The sequence below is a fragment of the Rhinoderma darwinii genome, chromosome 6 (assembly GCF_050947455.1).
Source record: "Rhinoderma darwinii isolate aRhiDar2 chromosome 6, aRhiDar2.hap1, whole genome shotgun sequence".
NCBI lineage: Eukaryota > Metazoa > Chordata > Amphibia > Anura > Rhinodermatidae > Rhinoderma > Rhinoderma darwinii.
This window is the reverse complement of record NC_134692.1, coordinates 116,614,152-116,636,007: the sequence shown is the minus strand read 5'-3', so window position 1 is coordinate 116,636,007 and position 21,856 is coordinate 116,614,152. Positions and strand designations below refer to the sequence as shown.

Below are 21,856 nucleotides of genomic sequence, written 5' to 3'. Positions count from 1 at the left end.
TGCTTCCGTGCGGCATGCGTGGTTATCACGCACCCATTGACTTCAATGGGTGCGTGATGCGTGCAAAACGCCCAAAGAACGGACATGTCGTGACTTTTTTTCAGCGGACTCACGCTGAGCAAAAACCACGGACATGTCTGCACGGCCCCATAGACACATATAGGTCCGTGCAACGCGCGTGCAAATCACGCGCGTTGCACGGACGTTTTTCACGTTCGTCTGAATAAAGCCTCACTGTATAAGTGTGTACTGTATATAGCCGTATTATATGTGTGTATAGTATATAGCGATATATGGTTGAATAGTATGTAGCCATATGTGTCTATAGTATAAAGCAGTATTATATATGGGTACAGTATGTAGTGATATTATATGTGTGTATAGTATATAGCAGTGTATATGTGTACAGTATATAGCAGAATATGTGTATACAGTTTATATCCATATTATTAGTGTGCAGTATATTGCCATATACATGTGCATGGTGTGTAACGATATGTCTGTATAGTATATAGCAGTATTATATGTGTGTACGGAATATATCAGTTTATACTTGTGTAGTGTACATAGCGATATTATGTGTGTACAGTATGTAGAGATATTATATGTGAGTGCAGTATATACCAATATATGTGTGCACAGTATATAGCCATATTAATTATGGGTATAGTATATAGCGATATATGTGTATAGTATATAGTGATATGTGTGAATAGTATATAGCGATATGTGTGTATAGTATATAGCGATATATGTAAAGTATATAGCAGTATTATGTGTGCACAGTATGTAGAGATATTATATGTGAGTGCAGTATATACCAATATATGTGTGCAGAGTATATAGCCATATTAATTATGGGTATAGTATATAGCGATATTTGTGTTAGTATATAGTGATATGTGTGAATAGTATATAGCAATATTATGTGTGTACAGTATGTAGTGATATTATATGTGACTATAGTAGATAGTAATATTATGTGTACGGTATATATTGATATTATATGTGTGTATAGTATATAGTGCTATGATATAATATCGAAGTACAGTATATAGCAGTATAATATGTGAGTACAGCATATAGCGATATTATATGTGTGCACATTGATAGCAGTAGTATATGTGTGCACAATATATAGCATTATTATAAGTGAGTTCAGTATATAGCGGCATTATATGTGTATACAGCATAAAGTTGTGTTTATTGTGCACAGTATACAGTACAGATCTTTAAGCAGTGTATTTGTAAATCAATTTGAACTAAAGTGGTTTGATATTGTTTGATAGATAAACACTTTCCTACCTGGGTATATTTTTTATTTTCCTGTGGCGGTAGTATTGAAGGGGCACCAAAATAATTCGGCACGAGGCGCCCCTATGCCTAAGGCTGGCACTGACTAGGCCTAATGGTTTTCTCACCTTCGTGCAGGTGGAGCTGCATCACAATAAGTAAAGAAAGATTTTATTCACCTTAATCTTTCCATCTTTTGAGCGTTTTTGTTAAAAAGGGTTCATTTATCTGCATACATTTCTAAGGTCCGATCAAATTTAAATAGTCGCCCCGTCTGGATAACCTCTGTCATAGCGGGGAAGCTCCCCACCAAGGACCTGATTAGAATGGGCACCATGTAATACTAATGTATGGCCGCCCACATCTAGACCTTTGTCAATCAGATGATTGCTGGAGAGGCTGCATGCTGGAAGGGGGTTATCCGGTTGGAACAAATCCTATAAGTTTGTTAAAGCCAAGTGTAAGGGGGCAGGGGCGTAGCTAGAGGCTCATGGGCCCCGATGCAAAAATTCTTACTGGGCCCCCCCCCCCGCAAACTTCTCATGGCCGACGGTCCGCTTTCAGCTGCATCGCTGGGTCTCCTAAGTGACCCAACAATGCAGCACTAGCAGCCGGGGCGTCACTAAGGCTGGGTTCACACACACTATTTACGGACGTAATTCGGGCGTTTTAGCATTGAATTACGTCCGAAAATGCGGCTCAAAAGCGTCGGCAAACATCTGCCCATTCATTTGAATGGGTCTTACGATGTTCTGTGCCGACGGTCATTTTTTTTTACGCCGCTGTCAAAAGGCGGCGCGTAAAAAAGTGCCTGTCACTTCTTCAGACGTAAATGGAGCCGTTTTCCATGGACTCCATGGAAAACCAGCTTCAATTACTTCCGTAATGGACGCAGCAAAAGACGCCTGCACATGCCATTACGGCTGAAATTACGGTGCTGTTTTCTCCTGAAAACAGCACAGTAATTTCAGCCGTAACGGACGCTGCCGTGTGAACATACCCTCAGGGCTTAAAATGTCCGGGAAATAGCCCCAATACATATGTGTCCGCCCCAAAAAAAAGTGTGTATGTGAGACAGCATAGCATATCTATAGCACTACGACCCTATAAACTATGGATAGGATTAGATACAGTGGCTCAGAAGGCAGTATCACACATGATAGGATTAGATACACAGCTCAGCATTCAGTATCACACATGATAGGATTAGATACAGTGACCCAGCAGACAGTATCACACATGATAGGATTAGATACAGTGGCTCAGCAGACAGTACCACACATGATAGGATTAGATACAGTGGCTCAGCAGACAGTACCACACATGATAGGATTAGATACAGTGGCTCAGCAGACAGTACCACACATGATAGGATTAGATACAGTGGCTCAGCAGACAGTACCACACATGATAGGATTAGATACAGTGGCTCAGCAGACAGTATCACACATGATAGGATTAGATACAGTGGCTCAGCAGACAGTACCACACATGATAAGATTAGATACAGTGGCTCAGCAGACAGTATCACACATGATAGGATTAGATACAGTGGCTCAGCAGACAGTATCACACATGATAGGATTAGATACAGTGGCTCAGCAGACAGTATCACACATGATCGGATTAGATATAGGGCCCAGCAGACAGTATCATACATGATTGGATTAGATACACAGCTCAGCAGACTGTATCACACATGATAGGATTAGATACAGGGCCCAGCTCGCTGACATTGCGGCTCCAGCGCTGGACCCAGGATAGGTAAGAATAATAATTTTGCTTCTTTATGTGTTACTGATTATTTTTGTGTGTTTGTGTTTTTTTTACATGTTCGGTTGTTGGACTTCGGATTCGAGGACTTCAATGACGGCGTTTTTTTTATTCTCAATAAAATGGTTAATGAGGGTTGTTTTTTTATTTCAATAAAATATTTTTTCTATGTGCTTGTATCTTCTTAAACTTTATTATCACCGCCTTAGTAATGGCCGCTGGCTGATTGACAATCTCCATCACTAAGGCGAGGCTTAATGTTAGCCGGTGCAGAGGCTACACTAACCCCCATTATTACCCCGGTACCCACCGCCACCAGGGGTACTGGGAGGAGCCGGGTACAAACCAGTACCCGACCATCTGTAGTAACGGGCAGGCACCAGGGTGGCCGCAGTCTGGTAGTATTAGGCTGGGGAAGGCCAAAAATAGTGGCCCTTCCCACCCTGGTAATGCTGCCTGCTGCTGCTGTGTTGTATCTGGCTGGTTATGAAAATTGGGAGGGACCCGACATCGTTCTTTCCAATTATTTTTTATTTTTTTTTAAATGACGTGGGGTACCCCCCATTTTCATAACCAGCCAGATACAATAAAGCAGCAGCAGGCAGCATTACCAGGATGGGAAGGGCCACTGTTTTTGGCCTTTCCCCTCCTGATAATACCAGCCTGCGGCCACCCCAGTGGCCGACCATCACTACAGATGGTCAGGTACTGGATCGTACCCGGCTCTTCCCAGCACCCCTGGTGGCGGTGGGTACCGGGGTAATAAAGGGGGTTAGTGTTAGCCTCTGCATCCGCTAACACTAAGCCCCGCCTTAGCAATGGATGCTGTCAATCAGCCGGCGGCAATTACTAAGGCGGTAGTAATATAGTTTAAAAAAAAACACAAAGACATAGAAAAAATATTTTATTGAAATAAAAAAAAAAAAAACACACAACCCTCATTAACCATTTTATTAATAAAAAAAAAGCTGTCATCGAAGTAGTCCTGGAATCCGCCGTATTCCAACGACCGAACCTGTAAGAAAACACACAAAAAATGATTAGTAACACATGTGTTAGGGTATGTGCACACACACTAATTACGTCTGTAATTGACGGACGTATTTCGGCCGCAAGTACCGGACCGAACACAGTGCAGGGAGCCGGGCTCCTAGCATCATAGTTATGTACGACGCTAGGAGTCCCTGCCTCGCTGCCGGACAACTGTCTCGTACTGAAATCATGTTTACAGTACGGGACAGTTGTCCTGCAGCGAGGCAGGGACTCCTAGCGTCGTACATAACTATGATGCTAGGAGCCCGGCTCCCTGCACTGTGTTCGGTCCGGTACTTGCGGCCGAAATACGTCCGTCAATTACGGACGTAATTAGTGTCTGTGCACATACCCTAATGCTTAGATACAGGGCCCATGTGTGATACTGTCTGTGGGACCCTGTATCTAAGCCTACCACAAGGTAGGCTTAGATACAGGGTCCAGCAGACAGTAATCTTATACAGTATAAGATTACTGTGTGCTGGGGCCCTGTATCTAAACCTAGTGTGGTAGGCTTAGATACAGGGCCCAGCAGACAGGATCACGCATGGGCCATGTATCTAAGCCTACCATGTGATTGGCTTAGATACAGGGCCCAGCAGACAGGATCACACAATCTGTGATCCTGTCTCATGGGCCCCCTAAGCCTGATACATCGTAGGCTTAGGGGTTGTGCAGTCCCTAAACATTGATGGCCTATCCTCAGGATAGGCCATCAATAGCTGATGTGTCGCCCGGGACCCGCAAATCAGCTGTTTTGAAGGGGCCGCAGCACTCGTACGAGAGCTGCTTCCCCTTCATTTCACTACTCGCTCACACTGTGAATCGCCGACACCGATTCACAGTGTGACCGGAATGAAGTGACAGGAATGAAGGGGAGAAGCTCTCGTACGAGTGCTGCAGCCCCTTCAAAACAGCTGATTGGCGGGTCCCGGGAGTCGGACCCCGCCAGTCAGGGCTAACCTTACCTTCCTCTTCGGCCGCGGCGGGAGTTCTGTAGTCTCGATGCTGTGCGCGGCGGCATAGCGCTGTGACGTCATGCGCTGCGCACAGCGCCTGACGTCAGGACCGCCGCTGCCATCCGGAACCAGGAAGGTAAGTAAAGTATGTTACTATAGTAACAGGGGCCCGCGGCCCGAGTTACTATAGTAACTTTTTATTGATGTGGTGCGGGGGCCCGTGGGCCCCCCTGGCTTCGGGGCCCGGTCGCAATTGCGACCGCTGCGACCCCTATAGCTACGCCAGTGTAAGGGGGTGACGGTAGAGGCCCCCAGGTGGTGGATGCCTTGGGTTTATCTACTGTATAGGTATAAATAACTGGACTAGAAGGAGAAGAGATGATGTAGAATGACAAATGTGTAATAATATATAGTGTTATATGTACAAAGATAGGACACATGGCGCAGCACATACATATACATGGAGGAATGTGGTGCAATGCTGGGAGTTGTAGTTTCATAGTAGCTGGATAGCCACAGGTCAGAAAGCATTGATACAGATAGAGGCTGTTACTAGTGACACAGGTTATATAAGAGGGCAGATCACATTATTGTACAGTAGTCATATAACTGAGCCCCATCGTTTATTAACACTTACATCACAGTGGCCTCAACTCCTATGTCACAAAGTGATGATGTCACAAAGCGATGATGTCACAAAGAAATAGAATGAGAGTGAGAGAGAAAAGAGAGAGATTGTGAGCGCCGTCTAGTGGAGAGAAAAGTATTGGTGAGTACCCAGTTTATTCCATTTGTTACACTCAACAAGGCTGATAAGACTTTTCCTGCAGATTATTATGCACCTTACTCCCCAGCCGCACATCTAATTCTACAGCAGCTGATTGGCACAGCTCTGCTGCATGGTCATGGGCATCATATGAATAGAGGCATATATATCAATGTGACACTTGGGTGCTGTAAATTCAGGGGAGGAGGTATTGTGTGACGCATCCCACCATTATCTGCGTGGGATATGGAATTATCGTTTTAACAATAATCATACAGTAAAAATCATTCAATAGGATACTAACAAAATCTCACAGCTGCCAGATTATCAGACGTTCTGGATTATGGAACGGTCATAGTTAAAGGATTGTTTTATCAAGTAAACCTTACCGATAAAAAGTCGCCCATATGATCAGCGGATCGCCACGTGTCTCACTCCTGGAACCTCAGGGCATATGGATAGAAGTGGTTTTGATGAGACAGCCCCTTTATAATGTTCAGGAAGACAGCGCAGTGAGACCCCAAATACGCAGCTAATGTTAGTCTATGAGTTTATGTACAATGACATGTATTTCGCTGGTGCGGTTTCTTTGTACAATCTATGTAAAAACAAAATTCAGCATAATTCATCAGATCCCATATGAAAGCCAAGTTTCCCCCATAGTGCCTTTCACTGTCAGACGGCGTATGGAGCAAATCAGAATCAGTATGGAACCAGTGCAGCGACCAACACAGAGATCAATTTGTCTGTTTTGCCCATCTGTATAAAACGCTGTATTGGTTCATTATTATTATAAAAAAATCGTGTGTATGAGGCCTTAATGTGATTACATAATAAGGCTGTTTTATTCCAGAAACAGCACCACTACTGTCCATTGGCTGTTTCTGGTATTGCAGCTAAGCCTCATTCATTTAAATGGGGGTGAGCTGCAATAGCAGACAAAGACCATAGACATGAGTAGCGCTGTTTCTTTTTAGAAAGCTGCCATGTTTTTCTAATCACCTACAACCCATTTAATCAGAAATCTCAACACTGGTTCTCTGTTCAGTCTTCTGGTTTTGTGAGATTCCATATTATCTATCAGAATTTCAGAGTTAGGGCATGCCCCCACGTGGCGGATTTCCTCCGCAACTCTCCGCATCAATGCCGCACCTAATCCGGGTTGCGGATTATGGCTGTGGATCTGCCCAAAATGTGCAGTAAATTGATGCGGACTAGCTGCTGCGGACTGCGGAAAAAGTGCTTCCCTTCTCTCTATCAGTGCAGGATAGAGAGAAGGGACAGCACTTTCCCTAGTGAAAGTAAACGAATTTCATACTTACCGGCCGTTGTCTTGGTGATGCGTCCCTCTTTCGGCATCCAGCCCTACCTCCCTGGATGACGCGGCAGTCCATGTGACCGCTGCAGCCTGTGATTGGCTGCAGCCGTCACTTAGACAGAAACGTCATCCTGGGAAGCTGGACTGGAGACAGAAGCAGGGAGTTCTCGGTAAGTATGAACTTCTATTTTTTTACAGGTTGCTGTATATTGGGATCGGTAGTCACTATCCAGGGTGCAGAAACAGTTACTGCCTATCGCTTAACTCTTTCAGCACCCTGGACAGTGACTATTTACTGACGTCTCCTAGCAACGCTCCCGTAATTCCGGGAGCCCCATTGACTTCCTCAGTCTGGCTGTAGACCTAGAAATACATAGGTCCAGCCAGAATGAAGAAATGTCATGTTAAAAAAGCAAGACGCATTCGCAGCACACATAACATGTGCATGACAGCTGCGGACTTCATTGCGGAATATAGAATCTCCATTGAAGTCAATGGAGAAATTCCGCCATGAGTCCGCAACTAGTCCGCCACTGCTCCGCAACAGACAGAGCATGCTGCGGATACCAAATTCCGCTCCGCAGCCTATGCTCCGCAGCGGAATTTTACGCATCGTCTAAACGAACACTTCTAAATTTAAGTGGAAGTCAATGGAGAAACGGCTCCGCTACGGATTAACGCTGCGGAGTGTCCGCAGCGGAATTCAAGTGAAATTCCGCCACGTGTGAACCCAGTCTAAATGTGACGCTAATGGTATAAGGGGGAATTTACATGCAGAAAAGTTGTTGCAGAAATTTTAGCAACTCTCCCATTCATATAAATGGGTCTTGCAGAAATCCATATTCTTGCTGCAGAAACAATCAGATAATTGGAACTAATTGTCAGCCAGAGAAATTCTTACAAAAAATCTGTCGCATGTGAATATACCCTGATGGTAATAAAAAGTTATTAAATATTATGTCTCTTTCCCATCTCCAGAGTTTACAGTCTCAGAATCTGTGAACATGGCGTCTTGCCATGAGAACATTGATGAGGAGAAAGGCCTATTGGCTCCTCCATGTGAGATAAACGAAGACGATGGCGAAAGCCCCAGCGCACAGGACGTGCATGACCGAACTGGAATCTCCTACACACGATCCATCATTACTGTAGGGATTCTCTTCTATATAAATCTTATATCCTACATGGATCGGTTCACTATCACTGGTAAGTGGGGGGGGGGGTACTTACACTGTTTTCAGGGGGGGAGCTTTATCAATGCTGCAGCTGTGGAGGTACCTAAAATAACAGCACCCTGAATCTCTTCATATCATACATGTAGTCTAGTTAAAAGAAAACTGCACAAAACATAGAGTAACTTTACATGTAGTTTGCATTGCTTTTTTAAATAGGGACAGTAAGGGACAGTCACTAACACTTATAGAGACAGTCGGGGACACGCGTACAGTACCTAACACTCATATGGACAGTCAGGGACATGAGTACAGTCACTAACACTCATAGGGACAGTGAGGGCAGGAGTACAGTCACTGTCACTCATATGGACAGTCAGGGACAGGCGTACTGTCACTAACACTTATAGGGACAGTCAGGGACAGGCGTACCGTCACTAACACTCATATGAACAGTCAGGGACAAGCGTACAGTCATTAACACACATAGGGACAGTCAGGGACAGGAGTACAGTCACTAACACTCATAGGGACGGTCAGGGACAGGCATAAAGTCACTAACACTAATATATGGACAGTCAGGGACAGGTGTACAGTCCCTGCTGTTATCCCTATATATCTGTATACCCTATACAAGCCCACTCAATGCTTCCCCCCTATAGTATCCCCCGGTCCACCTCCTTCATCCTCCATAACACCCACCCCCCACCTGCTGCGGCGCTTCCCTCTACTTCCTTGTGTAAAGCCGCGCCGCCATGGCACCACTCCCGGCCGCACCCTGCATGTCTGCTCAGCTGCTCCCTGCACATCAGCCATCGTGCCTGACCGTGCCACAGTAGGAAGAAGCAAGGCCTGGAGAAGGACGCCATTGTAACACATCTACATACAATGTGGATACGCCATAAATGTGTATAATGGGAATCCATGCATTGTCTATAGTGACATCTCTCTTTTTTTCTGACAGGGACGCTGCCATACTTACAAAAATCATTTAATATGAAAGACAGTGGATCTGGCTTGCTGCAAGCAGGTAGATATTAACATAAAATCGTATTCTGTAAGTCACCTGGAATCCGCCATTTTAGGCGCTAAACCAATATTCTAGAGAAGGTGACCAATCTATTCACTGGAGTCTCATGATGTTACTGACACAAGGTTGTGATGTCATCAGTCTCTAGTGAAGAAATAAGATTCAGTCAGGGGAATGGACAGCTGATGGACGTACATAATGTTGTCTGATGTGAATGGGCTGTGGGTCTGAGAACCGCAAAATAGGAAACCAGATATACTACATCAATTTCACTATAGGGCAAAAGGTGTCGCACAGTGAAGCTTTACATTAATGAATGAGAGGGGGAGGGGATAACTAAAGTGGGGGATGGGGAGTGAGGTTTAAATGCAGGATTTAATATAATTTGTCCATTTAAAAATTAATTTTATTTTGATTTTCATACTCCAGTCTTAATATAAAGAAGGTTGGAGAAAAATGCACCTAATGTATAACTAGGTGAATGTCCTTTAAAAAATTCCGAAAATGAATTCTACGCCAGCCACGAGCAGGATTTGCGCTATAATTTACTCCAATTTCTGGCATAAATTATGTTGAATTTGTCGGGCTGCAGATGGCAATGCCTCCTTCCGCTGAGCTCCATCTGCTTTTTAGAAAAGTGGCGCACGTGTCAAATATGGCACAAAACTCTAAATTGATTTTGCAAATTCAGGGCATAGAAAAGTTAATAAATTTCATCCACTGAGTCTTCCCGGTCGGGACTCTTCCTTTCACGTCTTCTCTGTTCCTTCTCTTTCAGTCTTCCTCTGCAGCTTCATGTTGCTGGCTCCAGTATTTGGATATTTGGGTGATCACTGGAATAGGAAATATCTGCTATGCATTGGTATCACCCTCTGGTCAGCCGTCATCCTTGGCAGCTCATTTATTCCTGATGAGGTAACATCCTGAGTTCATTATTACTGGGGTTTTACGGGATTATCACATTGATGGCCTATCCTTCTTCCAATGACGTTTATGTGACAAGATGTAATACCAGGTACAGCCACCCTTTCGGACAGGCCGCTGTGCCTGTGTAAACAATGGAAGAGACACATCGCTCACAAGAGTGCCACGGCCCTTCATTGTGATAGTCTGTGGTCCTGGAGTTCAGACCCTCACTGACCAAACATTCATTGTCTATCCTAAGACTAGGCCATCAATAAGAGTCCCAATGTTAAAGATTTACTGAAGATTTTCTGAATGATTATTTTTTTTCTTCTTCCCCAGTATTACTGGCTGTTTCTGCTTATGCGAGGATTGGTTGGCATTGGCGCTGCAAGTTACTCCACCATCGCCCCCTCCATCATCGCCGACCTATTTATAGCAGACCAGCGCAGCCGCATGTTGTCCATCTTTTGGACTGCTATCCCCGTGGGCTGGTAAGTCTCCTGTGTAAACACATAGAATCCAGTACTTATGACAAGAGGTCCTCTGAATATTTAAAAGGACCTTCTAGTATAGATGTAACTGAGTTTGTATATTGGAGAATTGCATGATCTGCAGTTTACATATAACCCTATGACTAGCAGAATTGATCTTACTGTAAAGACTATTGTGATTTCCTGCTATCACTTCACATTGTTCCTGATCACACCAAGATCAAGGATGAAAAAAGTGTCTAATATATATAATGTGTGCATATGTTTATACTGTTAATATATATGTCTGTATATAGTTATATTTGTGTGGAGATTATGGCCCATTCTTAACTTTAAAACTTCTTTTTTGCCTATTAAGTGGCCTTGGATACATCATGGGCGCTAAATTGACAAGTGCTATTGGTGGTGACTGGCACTGGACTTTGCGGGTAAGTGAGAGAATTGCAGGATTCCTGCAGGCAAACAACGATTTCCCTGTAAAGTCTTATTATTGGAATTGCTCCCCTTATCTGCTGCATCGATGAGCAACAAGTAGGGCACTTGGTTGCAGTTCCAGCTCTCTGAGTGTCCTTCAGGAACCTATAGACAGCCAGTTATGAACACTGACATATGGGTGTTTGTTTTTTTAGTCATTTCCTATTTTTCATTTCTTAAATCTGGTTTCAGTCACTTCTATTTATATATATAATATACAATGTCTCCTTCTTCTGAACAGGTCATTCCGGGTCTGGGGATTATAGCCGTTCTACTGCTTCTCTTAATTATGAAGGAACCATCCAGAGGAGCCGCGGAACAGAATGGTCAGAAACACACAAACAACAATTCTTGGATGTCAGATGTGAAAGCTTTGCTGAAAAAGTGAGTGTTTTCTGTATAGTGATGGTTGTCGCTGGCTTTACCCCGTGTCTCTTGTGTCACTTACATTTCTCTCTCTCTCTCTGTAGCCCGAGCTTTATGCTTTCCATGCTGGGATTCACAACAGTGACATTTATTTCCGGCTCCCTCTCCCACTGGGCTCTATCATTCTACAAGCGGGCCCGGATCCTCCTATACAGAGGTGATCCATGTCAGACTGTAATATGTCAATCTGATGACAGGTAAACGCTTATTTACTGGGTGTGCCAGGAGGTTGTGAGGGGGGCTCTCTGCCATTATGTCCATACTCTTCTCTTCTTGACCTGACTTTTGGGCAAGGCTACACGGTGAAGGGTCAGGACTCCTGGTAGAAGTCTTATTATAGGGTGGGTTCAGACGTGGTGCGTTACATGCAGATTTTACTGAGGATTTGCTTCAGATTTCAACATTTGCATTGCTAAAGGTGAAATCCACAGTGAAAATCTGCAACAATTCCACAAAATGTGATTGCAGTACATACAGTGTTGCGGATATTTATTTGCCAAATCTTCAACAAATCTGAAATCTCCCCCTATAATGTATATAGACTGCTACATGACTGTCTGCTCTATACTGGCAAGATATTTAGGATAGGTCCATAGAGAGCCCTGTCTGTATCCTGTTGGTACAACATACATATGACTAATTGTTCCTGCAGGGAGCGCATGTACATATTTCATACATACAGGTTAGTCATGATTAATCAATCCTGCAGGGACCGCATGTACATATTCCATACATACAGGTTAGTCATCATTAATCAATCCTGCAGGGAGCGCATGTACATATTCCATACATACATTTTAGTCATGATTAATCAATCCTGCAGGGAGCGCATGTACATATTCTATACAAATAGGTTAGTCATGATTAATCAATCCTGCAGGGAGCGCATGTACATATTCCATACATACAGGCTAGTCATGATTAATCAATCCTGCAGGGAGCGCATGTACATATTCCATACATACAGGTTAGTCATCATTAATCAATCCTGCAGGGAGCGCATGTACATATTCCATACATACATTTTAGTCATGATTAATCAATCCTGCAGGGAGCGCATGTACATATTCTATACAAATAGGTTAGTCATGATTAATCAATCCTGCAGGGAGCGCATGTACATATTCCATACATACATTTTAGTCATGATTAATCAATCCTACAGGGAGCGCATGTACATATTACATACATACATTTTAGTCATGATTAATCAATCCTGCAGCGAGCGCATGTACATATTCTATACATACAGGTTAGTCATGATTAATCAATCCTGCAGGGAGCGCATGTACATATTCCATACATACAGGTTAGTCATCATTAATCAATCCTGCAGGGAGCGCATGTACATATTCCATACATGGAGGTTAGTCATGATTAATCAATCCTGCAGGGAGCGCATGTACATGTTCCATACATACAGGTTAGTCATGATTAATCAATCCTGCAGGGAGCGCATGTACATATTCCATACATGGAGGTTAGTCATGATTAATCAATCCTGCAGGGAGCGCATGTACATATTCCATACATACAGGTTAGTCATGATTAATCAATCCTGCAGGGAGTGCATGTAAAGACATCTGCCATTGAATGAAGTTTAGGGACTAAATCTTTACAAAGATGAAGATAGTTGGAGTAGTAGTCATACTAAGATCCTTTAATCACCCTTTATATCCAATTTTTTACAATCCATCTGTTAACCTCTTTAACCCTTCCTTTGCAGCCAAATTTTTGGGATGATCACTATCATCACCGGAATCTTAGGAGTTGGAGCTGGTGTGGAGATAAGTAAAAGGTTCAGGAAGGTCAACCCCCGAGCAGATGCATTAGTCTGTGCTTGCGGAATGCTTGGCTCCGCCCCTTTCCTGCTCTTGGCCTTGACCTTGGCAAGATTCAGTCTTGTGGCCTCCTATGTAAGTTGCTGATGAACAGCTTGTAGTGATTGATGTTTTTCTGTTAATAATATTAAAAAGGGTGAAAAAAGCATATACACAAACATATAGTACCTGTAGATACATATATACAAACGTATAGTACCTGTAGATACATATATACAAACTAACATATAGTACCTGTAGATACATATACACAAACGTAGAGTACCTGTAGATACATAGACACAAATATATAGTACCTGTAGATATACATACACAAACATATAGTACCTGTAGATACATATACACAAACATATAGTAACTGTAGATACACATACACAAATATATACCTATACTTAAAAACTGTATATACCACTGGATACCATACACATCCAAATACACAGCTTTACAAACACATAAACACACACATATTAATACACATATACTGTACATTATTATCCAGTGTAAGGTCTATAGGCAGGTTTATTGCCCCCCTGTGCAGCACTTGTGTTCAGGGTAATGGATAAACACTTGTACTCTTCCCCCTTCACCATCCAGTCTTTTCTGAATGTTTTCTTTTCACTACAGATTCTCATCTTCATTGGGGCGTTGTTGCTGACGCTGAACTTTGCCATTGTGGACGACATCCTCCTGGTGAGTGATCATAGCTGAAATGACATTTATTTAGGCTTTTCTCTGTTTTCCTGCGTAGTCCATGAAATGCCACTGACTCTACAATAACTGCCAGACAAGAGACGGAGAACATTATAAGCGTGGACTGCGCTGTTTGCAGATATTATAATGCAGATATTTGGTCACTTTGTCTGGCTGCCATTGTTGAGTTAGGGTCAGTAACATCCTTCTGTCTACTCAGAATGTCCTCTTGTTTTAGAGTGTGGTGACCCCCAGAAGACGCTCCACAGCGGAGGCCTTACAAATCATTGTGTCCCACCTGCTGGGTGATGCATGGAGCCCATATCTCATCGGAGTGGTAAGTATTAGTCACATTATCTTCCTAATGGGTATATGAGAAAAGTCTTAGCCTGACTGACCCCCAGTGTGAACAACACACAACAGACAAACATTACACATGAAGCAGACAGCACTAATACAGTACGCAGACACCAAGCAGACATTATCAACATTATCAGCCCCCAAAAATCATATAGTACACATACAATGCCAATACAGCACCGATAGTATACCTACTCAGCATATAGACAGAAGGAAGACATGACATAGAGCAGTCATACCACATACATACAGCACAAATACACCAGAAAATATTCTTACCCTGCCATTGATAATCTTCCTAAGAAAAAAACATGCAAAGCTCTTGCCAATAAGTAAAACTGGGGCTAGCAAAGTTTTAACCAGTGCTCCTCATGGGCTGAAGGTCGGAAGCTCCTCTGCTAACTATGGTGAGGAGTTTCCTCTTGCCACCTCCTACCATGTGCTGTCACCAGATTTCCCGAATAGTATCCAGCATCTACTGTCTGGAAAAAATATATACACTTGTGTTATTTCTAATAATTCATCTTACATAACAATGTGTCGTCTTCTTATCCTCAGTTATCTGACCTCATCCGCAAAGGGAAGCCGGAATCTGACCTATTGATGTTTAACAGCCTGCAATATGCCCTCATGGTCTGCGTTTTCGTATCCGCTATTGGAGGAGGGTTCTTCTTGGCAACTGCCCTCTTTCTTGAGAGAGATCGAAAGAGGGCAGACATAGAGTCCCAAGGTATGTTCCCTGTCTGTATGTGTATGTTCAATGTTTACTCATGCCTCCTGCAGAATTAAAGTGGAGATCCACCAGTATGGTCAGAAAATGTAAAATATGGACTATATCAAAATCTGTATATTCTGCTTTATGGGATTTTTGATTGATTGTAATTTGTCTGACAATTTAGTCTTGTGTAAATACCCGGGACATCTCAGCTCATTAATACTAGAGTTCCTGATGCTTATTAACAAGTGAATATCTGCTATTGGTCCAGGGTGCAGGAAGATTAACCCTTTTGCAGCCAGGGTTTTTGGACATTTTGCTTCTAGCAACCTGTAACATTTTCACACTATTGACATGTATAAATAAAACCTAACTTGCAAAATAAAGTCTCATACTAAACCCTTATGACTATATATTTTGTAAAAGAGGACACCTGACACATTGTCAAACTGCTTTTCTGCACTTTATGCACACAGGCACAGTCGTGCAATTTTGTGTCAAAATTAAATTTTTCATAAAAATGCATAAAATGAATATTTGTAGCTAAAGGTGTGACCCAAACAGAAAATTAGATGGTACATATAGGTGCATAATTATGATTATGTAGCTACATAATTTTTCTTTCCCCTATACAAATGCTAAGGCTTCGTCCCTTTTTACCCCCAGATTAAAGAAGTTGCTGCAAAAACATGACATTTTTTTATGATTTTGCTAAATTTGCGGCAAAAACACAAATTGACAGCAACGTGTGAACACACACTGAACCTAATCAATAATCGCAAATCCCTCAACCTAATCTAATACGTTTTTTAGTGGAAGTAGTTGAACACAAAGACATTATGGTGATGTCTTTACTGACTGATGGAAGTTTTTTTCCATCTATCAAATATGTTTTATTTCATAAAATACATAAATTGCATAGATTTAAAGATATCAAATCAGAGCACTGATTGGTAATCTGGGCAATAAAGCCAGATTTTACCTTAGACAGTTTTGATGAATGAGGCTCATAGGTGACGTTGATAGTTCACAATCTGTAACTTCTCTTGTAATTAACCATCTAGTATTGTAAAGCAGAACAGTATTACATGTGAATGATCTGATAATGTATTCCTACCTCATTAATCTTATTATTTTGTTTTACCTCAATAACAGGATGATGCATTCGGACATTTATTTACACCATACCTCAAGATCAGAACATTACATCTTGGAATGTCCATGGCTGAAATACAAGAAAGGCATCAAAAACTAAAAGCATCAATATTTTGGAGCTCTAAAGACTTTCACCATAATGAGCAGCAGGGCTCTGCTTTGCTCAAGACAAAACTATAATGTTTCCAAACAACCACAAATGGATTCTCTGCGTGCAGAATCAAGGACACCACACAGCATAAAGTCAACGTGTATGCAAATGGCAGGATACCAAGCAAGTTGGCAGTGGTAGTCATGACTACAAAGCTGCCATTGCCTACTCTGTTACTGGTTCCAGTGGTTGAAACATTATAGATACTATACCGACAATTGAGGAAACTGGACCTAGATTGTCTGCAATTCCAAAGATTGCTTGAGGAAGAAAACGAGACCAACCTCACAGACTCATTTATATGGAGCTTTCACTGACTTCTTCCTCAGAAAAGCTTCCCAAGGAATTTGCAGAAAAGACTAACAGCAAACTTAGGTCCACCTCAAAGGAATTTTTTCTGTGCCTGTGGCTCGGCTGAGTCACAGTGCCAGCCTGGAGTTGACTAATATTTGGACTACAGATCCAAATCCCTGGAGTCCTTGTGAAATAACCTCACAAGGAAAGACAAATGTATCTGCCTGTGGCTCGGCTGAGTCACAGTGCAAACTTGGACTTGAAAGAAAAATCTTTGGACTACAGGACTGTATTCCAAAGAGAGCCTTAATGTCGCAACAAATGATAAATGTCTCTGCCTGTGGCTCAGCTGAGTCACAGTGCCGAACGAGACCCGAATTATTTGTCAAATAACATCATAACAAATAACAAATGTCGCTGCCTGTGGCTCAGCTGAGTCACAGTGCCAAATGAGACCTTACAAAGAATGACAAATGTCGCTGCCTGTGGCTCGGCTGAGTCACAGTGCTATGATGAGTTTTACCTACCACCAATGGCAACTACCAACAAAAATGCAAAACAACGCTTGCCAAACTTTAATACCCTTCATCTTCATTATACCAACTAAAGACACTGCAGTTATATACCATCTTTAGATGAAAGGACGAATTTTAAGACCATCATGTTCATGACTGCTTTTAATATTCTTACAAGTATACCAACTTTATGGAAAAAATGTAGTCATGCTATTTTAATAAAAATATATGATCCGAAAGATAGCGTTTTATTATATAGGTAGCACATTATTATAGTATACTGTCTTTACTTGCTGGTTTATTACACATTCTGGATTATTAGATAGATATAGGGAAATGCTTCTGAAAGTTATAAAAACCTATCAAAGGAAGAGTCAGGATTGAAATGCAGGAATAGTCTAAAAATGTGATTGTTCCACAAACAAAACGTTTTTCCTATTCACAGGATGTCACGATCCGTGGGTATGTGGACCAACTACTCCGCACCGCCGTAGCAGAGTAGCAGCTGGCCAAACAACAGTCCTACTACAAGATTACCTTTAATAGTCCAGACAGTAATGGAGGCTCGGCACAGATGAACTTGTAGACACCAGACGTGGTGTATATCAGCAGGCGTGACCAGTGGCATAACACGACTACAACAGCTTAAGGCGTAGGAACAGATATAGCATGGGTTATAGGATACAGGTAGCAGAGCACGGGAACAACGGGAACAGGATAACACTAAGGGACCATTTGCTAAGACTAACATGGGTAAACACAACAATGCTCAAGCAATGAATGAAAGGGCAGAGCCCTTTTTATAGTCCAGGGTGATCATAGGCTAATTACAGATTTTCCTCATGTGTGTGCACTGGCCTACGTGAACTAGTGCAGCAATGCGGAAGTGAGTGTCGGCGTCTCCCAAGGGGGAGATGCCGCCCGAATCTCACTTGTCCATGGCCGCGGCCGTTGGGGGAGCATGTAAGCACAACAGTCTGCGGCTGTGGACGTTACACATGAATGAGACTCTGATTGGAGTTGTTCAATTTCCTTTTATTCTCGGGCTGACCAAGACCACTATAATGACTTATGATATCTGAGAAAATGGTTGCCCAGAGATCTTTAGACCCTCGCTTCTATAGGGCATCCTCAACCTCTGTTGCAACACAAATTCAGACCCCAGGCCAGAAATAAATTCAAACACCAAATTCATAAATTAATTTAGAACCCCAAACCCCGTAACTAATTTAGACCTCAGACCCCCAAATTACTTGAGACTACAAACCAGAGGCCTAAATTAATTCAGTCCTCAGAATAGATACCTACATTATTTCAGACCCCAGGCCAGACCCTTAAATTACTTCAGACCTCAGACTATTACATTACTATAGACTCCAGACCAGAGCCCTACAATACTTCAGACTCCAGACCCCAATATTACTTCAGACCCCTAGAACGGGGTTTAGGGGGCCCCGTTTTAGAGATAGGTGTGGTTCCTAGAAGTGGGACCAGCAAATATTTATCTGACATTTACGGCATATCCTGTGAATATGCCATAAATGTCCCAGATGAGAAAACTCCATTAATCAAATAGATAACGGATAATTATAAAAATAAATTGCAGCTGCAGTTTAGGGATGGACAATTGCCCCCATGACCCCTTTAACCCCCCTCCCCCAGACTCAATAATATGACTGTGCAGTCCCTCAAAAAAATCATTGTAAGTTAACTTTTCAATATAATACTTTTTCATGGAATCCATATACAAAGATATCTCGGCTCAGTATTTGCTTCCTGTCTTTTTGTTTTGGGATGTCCCCAGGCTCAGAATCTGTAACTGCAGGAGCAAATTGAGAATTGTCATGGGCCCCATACAACCCAAATTACAATTGTTTTGGTTTTTTTTTCACTGGAAGATGCAGCCACATAACAGTATATATTGTCACTCTGGTCTAGTCAGGGTTTTTCCTTTTCTTCAATATTGAATAATACATTTTTATAGTAGGTTGGAGCTCCGTTTCTGAGCTGTAAATCCTCTATTTGCCTAAGGGTATGTTCACACGTAGTCAACAAAAACGTCTGAAAATCCAGAGCTGTTTTCAAGGGAAAACAGACCCTGCTTTTCAGACGTTTTTTTACCAACTCGCATTTTTCGCGGCGTTTTCACGCCGTTTTCGCTGCGTTTTTTACGTCCGTTTTTGGAGCTGTTTTCATTGGAGTCTATGAGAAAACAGCTCCAAAAACGTCCAAAGAAGTGTCCAGCACTTCTTTTGACGAGGCTGTATTTTTACGCGTCGTCGTTTGACAGCTGTCAAACGACGACGCGTAAATAACAGGTCGTCTGCACAGTACGTCGGCAAACCCATTCAAATGAATGGGCAGATGTTTGCCGACGTATTTGAGACGTATTTCCAGACGTAAAACGAGGCAAAATACGCCTCGTATACGTCTGAAATTTGGCCGTGTGAACATACCCTAAAGAGGACTAATCTCTTCACTGAAAACAAAACCCATGAAGTAATAGGAGAGCAAATCAGAAATGTTCTGCTGTAATATAGTGAAAAAAGCTCTGCCCCTTAAAGAAATTGGTCAACTTCATAAAGCGGACTCCTGACATGAAGCAGAGTGCAGTCCACTCCTCATGAGATTTTGACTGATTTGTGAGACATCCTGCTACTGAGCTGGGAGAGTCCACTGTGAGGGGGGAGACTGTCAGTGTGCATGACAAATGTTGCTGCCAGAAGATTTCTCCTGCTATCTTACTTTATGCTGGATGTTGTATTATGTTATATAAGAAGGATTCCTGTATAATATGGAGTCAGCGCGAGGAGGAGGAGGAGGCCACTGGATTATCTGAAGAGTTTAACCCCTTAAGGACGCAGCCTAGTTTTGGCCTTAAGGCTCAGAGCCCATTTTCCAAATCTGACATATTTCACTTTATGTGATAATAACGTCGGAATGCTTAAACCTATCCAAGCGATTCTGAGAATGTTTTCTCATGACACATTGGGCTTCATGTTCGTGGTAAAATTTGGTCGATATATTCATTGTTTATTGGTGAAAAATTGCAAAATGGGGAGAAAATTGTGAAAAAATAGCATTTTTCTGAATTTAAATGCATCTGCTTTTAAAACAGACGGTTATACCACCCAAAATAGTTACGAGTTCACATTTCCCATATGTCTACTTTAGATTGGCATCATTTTTTGAACATTCTTTTATTTTTCTTGGACTTTACAAGGCTTAGAACATAAGCTGCAATTTCTCATATCTTTAAGAAAATTTCAAAAGCCTTTTTTTTAAGGTACCTCTTCAGTTCTGAAGTGGCTTTGAGGGGCCTATGTATTAGAAACCCCCATAAAACACCCCATTTTAAAAACTAGATCCCTCAAAGTATTCAAAACAGCATTTAGAACGTTTTTTAACCCTTCAGGCATTTCGCAGGAATTAAAGCAAAGTGGAGGTGAAATTTGCAAATTTCATTTTTCTTGCTGAAGTTCAATTTCATTAAATTTTTTTTCTGTAACACAGAAGGTTTTACCAGAGAAACACTACTAAATATGTATTGTCCAGATTCTGCAGTTTTTAGAAATGTCCCACATGTGGCTCTACTGCACTCGTGGAATAAAACACAAGCCCTAGAAACAAGGAAGCACCTAGTGCATTTTGAGGCCTCTTTTTTTATTAGAATATATTTTAGGCAGCATGCAAGGTTTGAAAAGGTGTTGAGGTGCCAAAACAGTAGGAATCCCCCAATAGTGACCCCATTTTGGAAACTATACCCCTCAGGGAATTCATTTATGGTTATTGTTACCATTTTGACTGCACAGTTTTTTCACAGTACCTATTTGAATTGGGCTGTGAAATTTAAAAAATGACGTTTTTTCCAATAAAATGTCATTTGTGATCAAAATTTCTTCTTTTCACAGGGAACAAAATACCCCATTTTGTTGCCCAATTTGTCCTTAATGCGGCAATACCCCATTTGTGGTGATAAAATGCAGTTTGGGCCCATGGGAGGGCTCAGAAGGAAAGGAGCGCTATGTATTTGTTGGAGTCCAGATTAGCTGGATTGGTTTTTGGGTGCCATGTCGCATTTACAGAGCCCCAGAGGTATCAAAGCAATGGAAACCCACCATAAGTGACCCCATTTTGGAAACTACACCCCTCAAGGAATTCAAATATGGTTGTTGCTACAATTTTGACCGCACAGTTTTTTCACAGCACCTATTTGAATTGGGCTGTGAAATGAAAAAAATGACATTTTTTCCAATAAGATGTCATTTTTTATCAAAATTGCTTATTTTCACAGGGAACAAAATATCCCATTTTGTTGCGGAATTTCTCCTGAGTGCAGCAATACCCCATTTGTGCGATAAACTGCCGTTTGGGCCCATGGAAGGCCTCAGAAGGGAAGGAGCGCTGTGTGTTCTTTGGAGTGCAAATTTTGCTGGTTTGGTTTTCGGGTGCCATGTGGCATTTGCAGAGCCCCAGAGGTATCAAAGCAATGGAA

At 42.1% G+C, this 21,856-nt stretch overlaps 1 protein-coding gene across 1 annotated transcript; it reads left to right on the top strand.

The window, feature by feature from the left end:
• The first annotated feature begins 5,778 nt into the window (after positions 1 to 5,778).
• Positions 5,779 to 17,591, top strand: LOC142655688 (protein spinster homolog 1-like). The gene is made up of 13 exons (XM_075830161.1): positions 5,779 to 5,826; positions 8,120 to 8,347; positions 9,278 to 9,343; positions 10,122 to 10,258; positions 10,589 to 10,740; positions 11,099 to 11,168; positions 11,456 to 11,598; positions 11,685 to 11,837; positions 13,367 to 13,556; positions 14,106 to 14,171; positions 14,410 to 14,508; positions 15,090 to 15,261; positions 16,402 to 17,591. Exons 2-13 carry the CDS (start codon positions 8,146 to 8,148, stop codon positions 16,404 to 16,406), a joined length of 1,455 nt encoding a protein of 484 aa, XP_075686276.1. The 5' UTR covers positions 5,779 to 5,826; positions 8,120 to 8,145; the 3' UTR covers positions 16,407 to 17,591.
• The last annotated feature ends 4,265 nt before the right edge of the window (positions 17,592 to 21,856 follow it).